We start from the raw sequence: 15,142 nt of genomic DNA on the forward strand, positions 1-15,142 counted from the left end.
TCGAGAGGAGATAGTCTGAGCAGGATCAACAGAAGCTCGCGCCTCGCACACTTGGAGGTGGCTGCAGGATCCGCTTCCATTTAGCAGCATTACACTCCAGCTTCAAGCCACTTCTTTGCTTCTGGCAGTTCCTTAATTTATAACTCGCTGCTATAACTGTCTCCAAACAACTTCAAGTTGCACATGGCTTTCCAAAGTGTTGTCAAGGGAATGAATGCATTCTCCACTAAGTCCCCAGTCCTGCTGGAACAACGGCTCTCTCACTGCAGCTACTGTGTCTGAATACAGAGTCTGGTCTCTTCTCCCAGGCCTCTTGGCACGAGAGCTGACCACGTCGTTGAAGACAGCACAACATCAGGGCTCCCTCATTAGTTATCCTATGTGGTGCGATGGCTCCTTCGTTCTCCCTCCACACTAATATACACTTAGTCACGGAGCGAAATGTTTGGCCAAAGGTTTCATCTTACAGGGTGGTAAACACAGCACCTCGAAGGCCAGCATCAGCACTTACAGGTTACACCTACTCAACTCTCATGCACGCAAAGTCCACTTGTACCTCTAAAACATCTGGTCTGGAGATGTGAAATGATGGGCTTTCAAAGCAGCCAGCCCACTGTCTGTTCCTTCCACTAGACAAAGGACTGACGGAGGGTAAGCTGAAGCACTCCACCACACACTGCACAGGAGCCTGTGTGAGGGAGGAAAGATTTGGCCGCACTGGAAAAATGTTGATGGAGGGATACTGGAAGCAGGCGTGTGTGTGTGCATATCTACGTAAGCGTAAAGCAAATGGATATTTGAAGCAGATCTGTTTGTGTGGTGTGCATGTTGTATCTACATACATGTATGCTCATGTGTGTAGAGGGCAGAGGTCAACGTGTCTTTCTCAGTCACACTCCACCTTATTTTGAGGAATGAAGTATCTCAATGGAGCTTACCAATCCAACTATAATGACTGGCCAGTGAGCTCTGGCAGTCACCTGTCTCCACCTTCTCAGTGCCGGGACTGGCTTATATGTGGGGCTGGGATTTGAACTCAGGTCCTCATGCTGTACAGCAAGCACTTTGCTCCCTGAGCCATCTGAAGCAAGTCTTGAAGGATGAACACGGATTTACCCTCCTGAAAGTAGCAGGAAGCCCAGAATGGCGGAGACAGTCACATACTTGGGCAGGAGCCACAGACCCCAAGGGTGAGGTTCGGATGGACTGTTATCCACTGCCTCAACACCTGTTCTCTTTTCATTTTAGGTTTAAGTCCCTGCCCCTGCACTAAAATAGGAGTCAGCTGACTTCTCCTCAGCCCCTGATGTCAGCTACGCTTGGGGCCCTGCCCCTGCCACACAGTGAGAAGTCCACCTTCGCCAGGCCTCACAACAGACACGTCCCCACCACATTCCAGGAGCTGTTCTGTAATGACAACAGCTGAGGCCTGAGTGAGGCCCTAAGCCAATGAAGCCTGGCCTTCTGGAGCACTCTGCCTCCCTTCCCTCCATATGCGCCCCACAGTGCCTAGGACCAGCCGCATGTTTAGCCACTACCTTCTGTCACGCATGGCTACACATTTGTTCTACCCCCATGTGCCATCTCTCCACACCTTGCTTACACATGCCTTCCTTCACTTGTTATACCAGGGGGCAAGTACTTAAACCTCCTGCAGCTAGAAGCCCCTATGTGTAAAACAGCCTTTGTTGCACAAGAGGGAGGGTCTCCCATACGTGAAAGCCCTTTAGAAGGCCCTAAACGCAACCCCAGCACCAGTGATGTGAACACTTGCCACAGGTGCAAGCGGAAAAGGCATCAGTAAGGTAGGGTCCATCCTGGTGCCTTCTTTTCCTCTCCACCAAGTCCCACCACAAATATCACCAAGTCACGCCTCTGTTCCGTCCACAGGCAAGCCCTCATCCAGGGTCCTCTACATTCTGACTGGAAAATTACAGTAGCCTCACTAGTGGCTCCTGCTTCCACTCAGACTTCTCCAACCCGTTCTCAAGTGACCTTTACAGAAATGTACAAATAAGACTAGAGATTCTTTTTCTAAGAACCTGTCAGTGTCACTTACAAGCCTTCAACAAAACTTCAGCTCTAACGTGAATGGAGTGATGGCGTGAATGTGTTCTTTTCTTCTTCCCTCTACTCTGCCATCTCCCGATACAGGGAAAATCTAACCTTGTCTAGAAACAGTGTGACACCTGGGAACACAGACAGTGTGCCTCTGGGACCACAGCCACGTGTGGCCCTCTGCTCTGCTCTGAAGACACCCTGCCCCAGTTGCTGGTTCTGTCTCCAGCACCCCACCTCCCCCTGCTCTTCTGCTTAGATGTCTCCTCCCTCGGATCTTCCTCACAGGTGCTTCCAACAGAACACGTTCCTCAAAGCAGTCCCCAAAGCCCCCACTCCCTCCCTCTCTGCAATTACAGGATGTCTGTACTGTAGCTTCCCAATAGAGATGCCACAGTGCTGGACCGGTGCCTGCCTGGCTCAAGGCAGTGCTGCATATGAACACAAAAGAAAAGGTTAGCAAGCCCGTTGCAGTATGCCAATCTCTCCCGCCACTTAAAGACAGGTGCGTCCACCAGACGAGAACCTCATAGTGGCTGGTTACTGTTCAGAGTAAGGCTTCAGAAGTGTCTACCTCAGTAAACAGAAAGTTGTTTCCTTCATGATTCCTGACCTTCTGACCTTCTCCTAGACACTGGGACCATACTGTGAGAAAAATGAACACTCCAAATAATTTTAAAGTCTTAGATACGTGTTCATTTTCTCCACTAGCTCCACAGAGGTAGACAAAGAACCAGCCCAGTTCCAAGTGTCCCGACGTGGCTTTGACCCTGGTTTGTGGGGGGCAGTGAATACACACTGAAATGGCAGCAAGAGCAACCCTGTGAGCCCTGGGAAGGCTGGGATTACTTCCTGGATGTATCTGATGATGGATGACTAGCCCTGTCTTCAGCCTACAGAACAACTGACACGGATGCCAGCACGGATACCCCACTAACTGCACCAGATAAACAGTGCACAGGGCATTTCGGCAACTTCAGACTACACTTGCTCCCTAACTGTGACTGGCAGGAACAGCCCATGGGCCGTGTGTGAAGGCAATGATGACATTTGAGAAGAATGTTCTGACTGCGATGGTGCCGAGTACTGTCTCAGCTCCTTTTCTACCCACAAGGAGGCATCTGACCTCGTGCTCCTGGGCTCCATGGCCTGAGAAGACAGCATTTTACATCTTCATGCCAGTAGCATGTGTTGTAAGTTTTATGTAGGGAATAAAGTTGGTATTTTGGCCCAACCAAGGCAAGCTGTTGAGGAGACAGGAGAGCACAGTGGTGAAGCACACAGGAGAAATCTAGAAGCTGGTGCTCCAGATCAAAGAATCCACACCAGAAGGGTGTGCTTACACACTTGTAATCCTGACCCCTGGGAGACGGTGGCCAAAGGAGCCTAAATTTCGGGTTCTTCTGAGTTGCACAGCTGAGATCGTGCCTCAAGACAAAATAAGCAAGGTCTGGAAAAATGGCTGAATGTTAAGAATGCTAGCCATTCTTCTAAGTTGTTAATAACACCAAGCTGGGTGGCTCACAACCACCTATAACCCAACTCCAGGATCTCCAAAGTGTATACACACACGCACACAAACATACATATGAAAATAAATCTTAAAACTAAAACACAGGGCTGGAGAGATGGCTCAGAGGTTAAGAGCACTGGCTGCTCTTTCAGGGGTCCTGAGTTCAATTCCCAGCAACCACATAGTGGCTCACAAGCATCTGTAACAAGATCTGGTGCCCTTTTCTGGCATGCAGGTGTACATGCAGGCAGAAGTCTGTATACATAAATAATTAATAAATCTTAAAAAAACTACAACAAAGCAGTCCTATATCAGCTCTCCTGGAGAAAAAGCTAGAGTTCAGGAATGTTGTCCTCACTAAGAAATAGAACCTATGCAGTGAGCCAGGGGTTCCTGCTGCCTCAGATTCTGTCTCTTTAGTTCAAGCTGGACCCCAGCCTGTAGAGGACAGGGCAGATACAACTATCAGCAAACTCTTCTCACTATTGTTTGACACCCCACTGCTCAATTCTGGCCTCATTTGTCATTTTCCATGGGTCAGAAGAGAGGCATATCCAACCTCATGTCCTGACAGTTTAGTACAGAGACCGACAGACAGAAATCTGGGAATACCTTGAGCCCCACAGTACAATGTTTACTTCTTCAGAGGCACAGGAAAGGTGGTTATGATAGATGCTAGTATGACTAGAAAAACACAGTTTAAAATGTATCCATTTGTTAGCACTGATCCTCTTTCAAGTTTTCCTAAAAAGAAAGAGAAATGTTTCAGGGTAGAGAAGAGCTAAGAACAGAAATGGCCCAGTGGAGTATTTGCCTCCATCAGCACACAGACTCCAAAAGAGAAAATAAGACGCCCCCTCCCCCCCGAGCGTCTTAATTTAGCAGATATTTTTAAACAGTCTATCCATCTTCTACTTAGGACACACACTGCCTAACAAAGCATTGCTATCCTGAGTGTGCTCATTTTGTGTGCACCTCTGTGGTGCATAGGGGTTTGTGAAGGAGAGGGTTCCACTCCAGGAGCCTTCCTTTAGATGTCTTCTATTAGTCTTCACCTTGTCTTTTTTTTTTTTTGTCTTTTTTTTATAATTTTTTTATATTAATTACAGGTTATTTACTTTGTATCCCAGCTGTAGCCCCCTCCCTGAGTCCCTCCCAACCCCACCCTCCCTCCCTCATCTCTTCCCATGCCCCTCTCCAAGTCTACTGATAGGGGAGGTCCTCCTCCCCTTCCATCTGACCCTAGTTTATCAGGTCTCATCAGGACTGGCTGCAATGTCCTCCTCTGTGGCCTAGCAAGGCTGCTCCTCCCTCGGGGGGCGGGGAGGGAGTCAAAGAGCCCACCACTGAGTTTATGTCAGAGACAGTCCCTGTTCCCCTTACTAGGGCACCCATGTGGATACTGAGCTGCCATGGGCTACGTCTGTGCAGGGGTCCTAGGTTATATCCATTCGTGGTCCTTGGTTGGAGAACCCATGTATCCAGTTATATTTGGTCCTTGTGGCACGCCTGTCCTCTCCAGGTCTTACTAACTCCCCCTTCTTTCATATGATTCCCTGCACTCTGCCCAAGGTTTGGTTAGAAGTCATCTGTGAATAGTGATACTTTGACGTCTTCCTTTCCGATTTGTATCCCCTTGATCTCCTTTAGTTGGCTTATTGCTCTAGCAATGACTTCAAGTACAATGTTGAAGAGATACGGAGAGAGTGGGCAGCCTTGCCTTGTCCCTGATTTCAGTGGGACTGATTTAAGTTTCTCTCCATTGAGTTTGATGCTGGCTATAGACTTGCTGTATATTGCCTTTACTATGTTTAGATATGTGCCTTGTATCCCTGATCTCTCCAAGACTTTAAACATGAATGGGTGTTGGATTTTGCCAAATGCTTCAACCAGAGAACTCCTTCATCTGATAAACATCTTCAGCAAAGTGGATGGATACAAAATTAACTAAAAAAAAAAAAAATCAGAAGCCCTCCTGTATACCAAAGACAAAAAAAGCACCTTGTCTTTTTGAGGGAGCATAGTTCACCGTTTCCGCTAGGGTGGCTCCCCAGCCAGCCCCGGGCATCCATCAGCCTCCACTAACTGCAGCTCTGGGTGGATGCTGGGGAAGCCAGGTCCTCAGGCGTGCAGGGCAACATGCCTACCCACAGCACACCCTCCACAGCCCTGGGGCGCCTGCCTGCCTGTCTCTCTTCCCTTCCTTCTTTCTTTTTTTTTTTCATGAAGGATCTGTTTTATACAACAACAAATTCAATGTGCCAAAAATCCTGCTTCACCTATGTATCCTTTTTCTAATAAATTTAATCAGAGAAAACAAATGAGTTCTTTTCCTACAATGGAAAATGGAGAGTGAGAATAACAGTTTGCACTTTCCTCAAGCCAGCTGAGGAAAGGAAACCTTTGAGATGTAGAACATTCTCATATGCATGAGCTATCTCGGGGTGGCTAACAATGGCTATCTGAGAATAACAATGAAGCTCATCTAGCTGTATGCTATTTTTACGGTTTCACCCTTTAACTCTGACCCCTATGACATGAGCCCAGGGGTCAGGCTTTGGAGACTTCAGATTTCCAGCCTGTATGCTTCCCACAGTCACTGTGTGACAATGGGGGAACTTTGTCACTGACTTCCACGGCAGACAGGAGTGGCACACATCAGCCCATCATCATGGGGCTCAGTCACCCTGGCAGCCAGGCCTTTGGAAGTCAGCCCAATCCTGTTCTGCTGGACAATGCGCAGCCTTTCAAGTCTGTGATTAGGCCTGCCCCCGTCACCTGAGCCTTCGACCCCCGTTCTTCTTCAGGCTTCCTGTGGCTCAGGAGACACAGAAGCCATAGGAAGCACTTAAGTTCATGGCTGCAACCAGAGCCTGCCATGTGTCACACCCCCACACCTCCACCCTTAACCCAGAATCCTAACTTGCAAATTATTCATTTATATTATAGCTTCAGTACACAAAATGATAGCCTTTCTCCTTCGAAGGGATGAGGCAGCTCCCAAGACTTGCTGCCTGCTACTCAAGCCAAATACCTCCTTATTTGTTTTAATTATGTTTTCTTTATGGATTATAAAGAGCTTGTAGGTCCTTCTTTGATAGTATGAGAAGAACTGATTAACACTTCACACAATAGGTAATGTGGTTTTTGACTTGTAAGTCTTCAGAGTTCCTGTGTGGAAAAGCACTTTACTTGAATTTCAACTATAAAATAAGAATAGCTGTAAAAATGATGAAGAAGACTGACGGGAAAATCCAAAATATAAGTAAAGGTCAAAAGAGTCGGGGTAAAAGAAGATGGATCAATTAGACAAACAGCACCAATTACGGCTGAGCTTCACCACTAGACTCTGAACACTAGCCCACGCTGGACAGCAGCTCTTCGCTCTCTGCCCCAGCCACAGTCTAACAAGAATTGTATTGATTTGTTTCCACATCTGAAGCCTTCCTCTCTGATCAGGGCATTCACGAACACCGTGACAGTCACTGCTGTACACACACAGGCACGTTTAGCTTGAAGGCAGCACCAGTTTACAGATGCTTCGTTCCCATAGAAAACCAGGCCAGAACACTCGGGATCTGAAGGGGATCAGAAAAGGGACCACAGCTGTAATAGTCCTTTTGAAAAACTCACATATGAATGGGGTTTGGCCAAATAAGATGAAGAAAAAGCATTACACTTTTAAAAAATTGTATTTGTTCATTTTTCTATTTATGTGTGTGCAAGCTGCTGTTCATGTACCAGAGTATGTGTGTTCAAGATCAGAAGCCCATTTTTTAGGAGTTGTTTTTTCTCCTTATACCATGTGTAGGTTCCAGGGATCAAACTTAGGTCCCAGGTTTGGCAGCAAGTGCCTTTACCTACTGTGTGTTTTAAAGCACTTAGCTCTAAGATCTTCAGGACAGACTTATTTTTTCAAGCAGTTGCTAGGAAAACCATATAGCAGGCAGATAAAAACAAACAAGACCTAAATCCATTAGAAGATAAAGGCTCAATTTAATTCCCATCACTGCAAGATCCTGACAAGAGATGGGTATGGTACCCTGAGCCTCATAGCATGGTGCAGACTCAGAGCCTCAGAAACCAGCGTGCAGAAAGAAGCCTAAGAAATGCAGTAGGCATCCCTAGCTCCTTAGAACCCTTCCAGAAATCATTCAAGAGCTGCTACAAACCCAAAGTGCAGGGAAAATATGTCAATAGACTGTTTGGAGAGCCTCTGGTTCATAGCAAGGGTCTGTCTAAGCAGGCATGGCTGCCTGAGTGGCTCAGCTTCAACATCAAGAAAGCAAAGATAGATTAAAGGCTACTTAGTTACTTGTGTAAGTGAATCAAGAAAAGGGGCTTTGAGAACAGCATGCTCTGTATACAGTGAACAACACTAGGGGATACTATTTAGATCCCAGTGACATTAAACTTTCAGACAACCCTAAAATGGATGTTATCAGTTTCTATGCTGCTATGAAATTCGGCTCTCCATTAGAGCTCATGTTAGCTTCCTTCACTATTTTCCTTCACGCTACCTATGAGTCAAATCTTGGATTTAAGTAGCAAAAAAAAGGATTGTCAATAACTAGGCCTGGAACGTGCCCAAGCTAACAGTATGAAATAAATGCTCCCGGTGACACAATGCTACTGGCTGCATTCATGTACAACACCCAACAAAGTCCTGCAGGGCAAGGCGAGGGGACAAAGTCCTGCAGGGCAAGGCGAGGGGAGCAATTCAGCACCACTGTGCATATATAATGACACACACAAAACTGGAAAGTGACAACCCCTCTCCCACACACATGTAAAGCAAAGCAAAAGAGCCCCATGGTTGTGTATTACATGGACTTTGGCCTCATGTGGCAACTTCAACTCACAGATAAGGAAACTGGGTCCTACAAAAGTCCAAGATGACCAGACTGCACAAGATGACCATCTCACTGCAGCCTCACTAGATCAAGCAGAAAACAAAGTCATTTCCATGACTAGCTGACTCATCAAAGCATTAAAAAAAATCTTGGGGAATGCTTTACTATCTAGGACTGAACACTGAATAGTATCATCACAGGTCCCAGAAATGTGTAAATTCCGGAAAGTGCGCACAGGATCAGGAACTGGTACAGAGCCACTGTAATGTCATTTCACAAGTACAGAGAAGCTAATTTTCAAGTCCGGTCACCGGCATCATCCCTAAGAATTGCTCAAGGGAAGGGAAGAGCTTCCCATCAGATCACTGGGGCTAGGCTGGATTCAGAGAAACCCCAGAGAGAAACCAAGGCAAACCGCAGTATTCCAAAGTAATGCCCTACAAGCTCAAGGAGCCATTCCCTGGAGGAGTCAGAGTTGCTGAGAAAGGAAAGCTGGGGAGAATCATATCCAAGAGTACAGTCCTGTCATTTTCTAAGACTCTCAGCTGCACTGAGGGCTAGCTTCTCCAAAAAGCTTTGAGTAAACTCCAGCCAGGGATGGGACTGGAAAAGTAGCCTGCAGGAAGGGCAGCTTTCCATCTGGAGAGCTGAGTGACAGGTCATGGAAGAACCTGCCCCTTTCTTCTGAGCATCATGATATCAAACTTCAGGGCACACTCTGCACAGGCCCAACCACCTCTTTTAGCTGGTTATGAGGTATTTGTTGCTGAAACTGAGTTTTCTGTTTTTTCCTTTTTTTTTTTTTTTTTAACTGAGAAATCTTTCTAGCATGGCTGGCTTGGAATGGTTATTTATTGAGAAGACAGACAAATGCTAGACCAAGGAAAAGCACAAGAAAAGACTAAACCAGAAAGTTACATTGCAAGACTTTTGTACGGTAAGTAGAAAATGTAGATCAAATTGCCTAATTCCTAGAGTGACAGAGTTGGGCTGGCTTCCTAGACTACACACCTTTAAGTGTCCTGTGACGTTTATTCTACCTAGGTTAAGGACATGGGACAAACTCATACTTTTAGATTTGTAGACTGAAAACATCACAAACCTAAATGCTTATATTTGTTTTGTTTCAACAAAGCTACATTTTAAAAGTCCAACAGCATTGGTGCCAAAAGTTATTAAACTGAGCTGAAGAAATGGCTCACTAGTTGTGAACACTGGCTCCTCTTGCAGAGAACACAGGTCCAGTTTCCAGCACCCATCTGACCATCTCACTGCAGCTCACAGCCACCGGTAATTTCAGAGAATTTAGCACTCTCTCTGGTTTCTGCGGGCACAGCACCCATGAGTGCACAGGCAGACATGCAGGCAAAACATCCAGACATATAAAATAAAAATAAATAAATCCAAAAAAATATATTGAACTGTAAGATCAAGACACATTGCATGTAAGTATGAAATTATCAAAGAGTAAAATATTCTAAAAATAAATAAAAACAAAAACTAAGCTGTGTTTTAAGTAGTAATTCAGATTACTTTGAAATACTCTTGAAATTGATAATCACAAGAATGTTCTAGCAATTAGCAGTCAAACAACACACTCTGTCAATAAAGAAAATTTGATTTATTAATATTAAATATTAAAATATTAATATTATTTAAATATTAATATTATTTTCCCTACCAATTGCAAAAAACAGTTGAAAATGAAAATCAAAATGGGTCAGTCTATGACCATGCTTGACAAACATTTAAATCAGTGGTTCTCAACCTTCCTACTGCAATTTTTAATATAGTTTCTCATTTTGTGGTGACCTCCTACCATAAAATTACTTTTGTTGCAATTTCATAAGTATAATTTTGCTACCATTATGAATCTCAATGTAAATATCTGTTTTCTGATGGTCTTAGGCAACCTCTGTGAAAGGGTCATTTGACCCCCAAGGGGTCAAGGCCCACAGGTTGAGAACCACTGATTTAAATGCCAACATACTATAAGCCATCAAGTTCTGGTTTTATGTCAAATACAAATGATATTGTCATCTGCAACAGTGGGGTCAGGAGACTATGCATAATAAACCTGGATTAGACTCCTAGTTCAACTACCAAGCATCAGTAACCTTGACATACAAGTTGGTAACATCCTCTGAGACACTGTTTTTCTACTTAGAAAGTGATAGACAGACACGGCCCACAGGAGATCTATCCTAACTAGTGGACAGACTTGTGTGAAGAGCTGTAGTGTGTCTGAAACTCATTATACATTTCTTTGTAGGTGCCTCAGAGATTAAATGACACAAAACCACACTGCGCCCCTTATTTGTCATAGTAGGGAGATGGAGCCAAGATCAAGTCATCCCCAACCACTCACAGTTAGGCAGGTAAGATCTGAAACACAAGCAGATCTCAAAATACTCAGCTCAGTGCTCTTTTCAAGCAGTTGATCTGGAAATGTAACACAGGCAAACCTCTGATGTCCAACGGAAGGAAGGCAACCATTCATTCAACACACTCACTGTGGCACTGGGAACTCTTTGTGAAGGTCCCAGCAAGAAACAAAAGAAAAATCCTTGGCCTTCTGAGCTTATACTGAGATTGAGACAGATACACGAAGATGAGCAAAATACAGGGTCCATTACAGGGCTAAGTGCCATGGAGAAGGTGGAGACAGCCAGTGTTTCAGGATGTGCAACTTTAGAGCCAGGTGCCACATAGGATTTGCAACAATCCCTCATCCATTGTAGTTTTCCTAAGCATTTCCCAGACAAGAACTACTCCGGATACCGGAAAGGTCTGGCCTACAGATCTAATTTGATTGATTGCCCTAACCTCTGAACTGCCAGCTATGAGCTGTCCTATTGGTGATCTACATTTCATATTAACAAAGACACCTGACCCCGCCAGTCCACAAAGAGCACAGTGTTACAAGGCAAGGCTAGGAGAGAAGCCAGAAGTTTCAAGGGCACTTGGATTGTTTCTGAGTTTGAACGTCTCCAAAAGCAAAGACTAAAATACAGCATTATGTGCCGAGTTCTGCTGTGACAGAGCTCTAAGAACGGCACACACATAATTTTCCATTTTCTGACCTGCCAATTCTAGTGACATTGTCTACCATTCGTCTATATTTAACCAGCTTACTAGGCACTTTCTCCAGCTTTCAGCGTCCCTACTCCTGATATTAAAAGAGCAACTCAGTTTGCCTGAAGGGAAGTTGCTAAAGAAAAGCCAGCAGCCCTCCTTGCAGATTCTGGCCCGCTGCTCTAAGCTTGATCTCAACCTCTTCATTAACCGGGTAAATTGGGCTAAGGTTTGTGTCACTGAAGTTTTACAGTGCCCACTTGGTGGTTACAATGTCTGGGTCCTCGACCGCAACTGTATCCAAAGAATGACAGTGGGTCTTTTCAAACTCGCAACAGTTTAACCAGTTTGTAACGAGGGAGTGGCAAAATGACAGCTGGGCTTTGAGGGTGGGGCTGGAGGTTTCCCACCGAGATCTTACGGGAGTCTCCTTCTGCCTACACCGCCGGTGTTTGGCTTCCCCGCGCAAAACCCGGCCCGGCCCACAGTGCGGTGACTCGGAGGTAAACTTCTGCGGGGCTCGGCGGCCGGGCGGGGCCTGATGGAGCGAAGGGGCGGCTCTTCCGGAGCAGCCCCGCCCTACTCGCGAGTGCGGGTCCCGGGACGGTCTGTACACCGTGTTCGGGGCTTTTGTGGACCTCCCGGCATTCCGGGGGCCCGGCGATCTCGGTGGGGAGGGGTCCTCCGGGAGAGGCCCATGGGGGCCCGAGGGGCGCGGCGGAGGAGACTTATAGAAGGCCGGAGAGAGGGAGGGATGCGGAGGCGATGGGCGGCGGCGCCCGCTCACCTGATGTACGGGCTGGCCGCCGCCAGGATGTTCTTCTGCACGGGGATCTCCTCGCCGTCGAGGACTAGGTGCGCGTCGCAGAAACGCGCCTCCTCCCGGAACGAGCTGAGCGCCCGCAGCAAGCGCGCGGCGTGTTGAGGGTCGGACACAGCGCTGCCCTCGGCCATCGCGCCTCCCGCTCCTCCGCCGCCACCCGGCCCGCCCGCTCGCCCGCCCGAATCCCGCGCGCGTCCCCGCCGGCCGCTCCGTGCGTCCGCCCGCCCGGACTCAGTGGAGCTCTGTAGTCAGAGCTGGAAGTCCAGCAACGCGCCTGCGCCATCGGCGGCGCGTGCGGCCGGCGCCTTTAAGTAGCCGTGGGGTTGCATCATCTTTCCGCGACGGGCCCCCTCGCGTCCCGCCCACCTCGCAGCAGCCAATCAGAAGCCTTCTTCCTCCGGGGCTGGACTCCGAGCCGCGGGCGCGCCTTGCGCTGGGTGCGGGAAGAAGGGCTCAGCGGGTCGTTGGACTCGAGTTGGAATCCAAGTCTCGGTCGTCCGATAGTAAACAGTGCGGACAGGGGAGAGATGGAGAGTAAAGCCGGGAACTTATTTCTTCCGCGGGAGCTACGTCTCGCTAGGCTACGTCCATTATTCCCTGGCAGAGCGCGGAGTCCGCCGGAAGCCTTTGCTGAAGATGTCGCGGATGGAGAAAGAGAACAAGCAAGGCTGTGTCAAGGAAGTTGTTTTCCTTCCTCAGGGTCTGCGGTGGGGGACCAGGAACAATGGAAGGGTTTTAAATAGGACTATAGGGGTAAGGTGTTCAAACAGTTCTAAGATTGGGGTGTTTAAGGCAGATCGATGGGCTGATGCAAGGACTCTGTGGTATATGCACACACACCCCTCCCCCCCCCTCCGCCTTCCATACACACTCACAAGACTACAATTGGGAAGGAGAGGGAGAACAGCTATCTGCATGGATATGAGTTTCTACCTTTCAGGGAAAAAGTCTGAAAGGTGGGCGGTACAAAGGCCAGATGTTGAAATGGTGGGTTCCCACACAGGCAGATCATGGCTGTGACAGGTCATGGCTCTGGGTAAGCTCACCCTGCAGTGCAAGCCTCATACGGTCTGAAGTTTCCCTGGAAGTGTTGGGGAGTGGAGGAAGTAGCTACCATTTCGTGCAAACTTAGGTGCTCAGACCTCTGCAAAATTACGTTTTATGAGGACCAAAGATCAGAACATTTGGGCAGCCTTCTAGGTAATGGGGTTTTTACTGCACTAGCACAGTCTTCCTTAGTCCAAAGTCCCCAAGGAAAGTGTTGGGTCTTCAGCCTGGAAGCAGCCAAGGCTCTGGAGTCACTGGTAGGAATCAGAGTATAAACCATACTCTCAGGGCAGAACAGGTGAGGCAAGGAAGTTGCGAGTGGAGGCTCCATTACAGTTCCTTTTTCAAACACAGCTCAGTATGTATGGATGTAGTGATAAAAATATCTAGAATCTAAGCTGGGCAGTGATGGCGGACATCTTTAATCCCAGCACTAGGGAGGTAGAGAGGCAGGTGGAGCTCTGTGAGTTCAGGCCAACCTGGTCTACAGAGTGAGCTCCAGGCCATCCAGGGCTACATAGAGGAACCCTGTCTTGAAAAACCAAAAACATAACCCCTTCCCCCCCCAAAAAAAAATCTAGAATTTGTGTCAACACCAAGGTCTGGGGGAAAGCAGAGAGGAGTAGAGATAAAAAGGGACCATGAGTTACTAATCAGTAAAATTGGTAGTGGGCCGTGTTGTATAATTCTAGCCTCTGTGTTTGTGTCTATTGAGAAAATATAAAACTGTGCAAGCCTGTCTTCTCCATAATACTGGCATAGCACTTAGGGCACAGTCAGCACTCGTTTGTTTAAGTAGTTGCTGTCTTTTGAACATTGCTCTATAAGACACTTTTTAAAAAATCTATACGACTCGTAGCTTGGTACGATTTCCAGGTGCCAAGAATTTGGTAACAGTAGACTTGGTACCTAGTACTACTTACTTAGGGTTGGATGGATGGCGGATGGTGTTTTATTTCATCTTTAAGTGTGAATACCAAGCATCAAATAAACATTTTCTGGATTGTAGTTTTTGCTCTTGTTCGTTTTCTCTCGATTGAGCTGTTGTCAAAAATGGATGATGGGGTGGGGCAGGGATGGTTCAGTCCATAGAATGCTGTGCGAGCATGAGGACCTGAGCTCTATACCCAGCACCCATGTGAATGGCAGGTGCAGCGGTGGACACTTGGCAATTCCAGCTGGGGTTGGAGAAGGCTCCGGGTGGCAGGCAAGAACATCCCTGGGGCTTGCTGGCCAGCCAGTTTAGCCAGAATCAGAATCCTAAGGAACCCTGTCTCAAAAGTAATGTAGAAAAGTGACTGAGGAAAGACACCTGAGGTCAGCCTCTGGCCTCTTCAGATGCTTGCACACCTACCCCCAACAATGCTGTAGATGACCAGGAGAGCTTTACACAACGCAGGTATTTGATAAGAATGTCTTAGTTGATAGTAAAGGTGGTCTGGTCTTCAGAGCTTCTGAAATAAACAGCTCAGATAATAGAACGATGGTTAGTAATCTGAGGATGGGAGGGGGCGCGGAGATCAGGCAGACTCTTCTGGTGGAGATGAACTGCCAGTGTTTCTGTCAGGAGGAAGGAATGGTGTGAGTTGGGGAGAGGCTCCTTGCAGTTGTTATCAGTCGGGAGGAAGGCAGGTACTGGCCAGAAAGTCGCACCTGTGCAACAGGACACAACGCCACCTCCACTGTTTGCAGCCGTCCCCACCGCTCAGCCTGCTTGCTAAACTCTGAGTCACCCTTGAAACGCAGCTCAAACACGGCCGTCAGTAAGCCTCC

General features: G+C 47.3%; 1 protein-coding gene across 2 annotated transcripts in view; it reads right to left on the reverse strand.

Annotated features, from left to right (window-relative positions):
• Gan (gigaxonin) overlaps positions 1 to 12,565 on the reverse strand; it is a 61,065-nt gene extending 48,500 nt beyond the window's left edge. Inside the window, exon 1 of one of the 2 annotated variants that reach the window (XM_021640032.2) lies at positions 12,287 to 12,565. In XM_021640032.2, coding sequence (XP_021495707.1) covers positions 12,287 to 12,453 — 167 coding nt within the window. In that variant the 5' untranslated portion in view covers positions 12,454 to 12,565. The remainder of the gene's footprint in view (positions 1 to 12,286) is intronic. The other variant, XM_060391904.1, reaches the window with a different exon arrangement.
• Positions 12,566 to 15,142: the final 2,577 nt, after the last annotated feature.

Source organism: Meriones unguiculatus, chromosome 10, assembly GCF_030254825.1.
Source record: "Meriones unguiculatus strain TT.TT164.6M chromosome 10, Bangor_MerUng_6.1, whole genome shotgun sequence".
Classification (NCBI taxonomy): Eukaryota; Metazoa; Chordata; class Mammalia; order Rodentia; family Muridae; genus Meriones; species Meriones unguiculatus.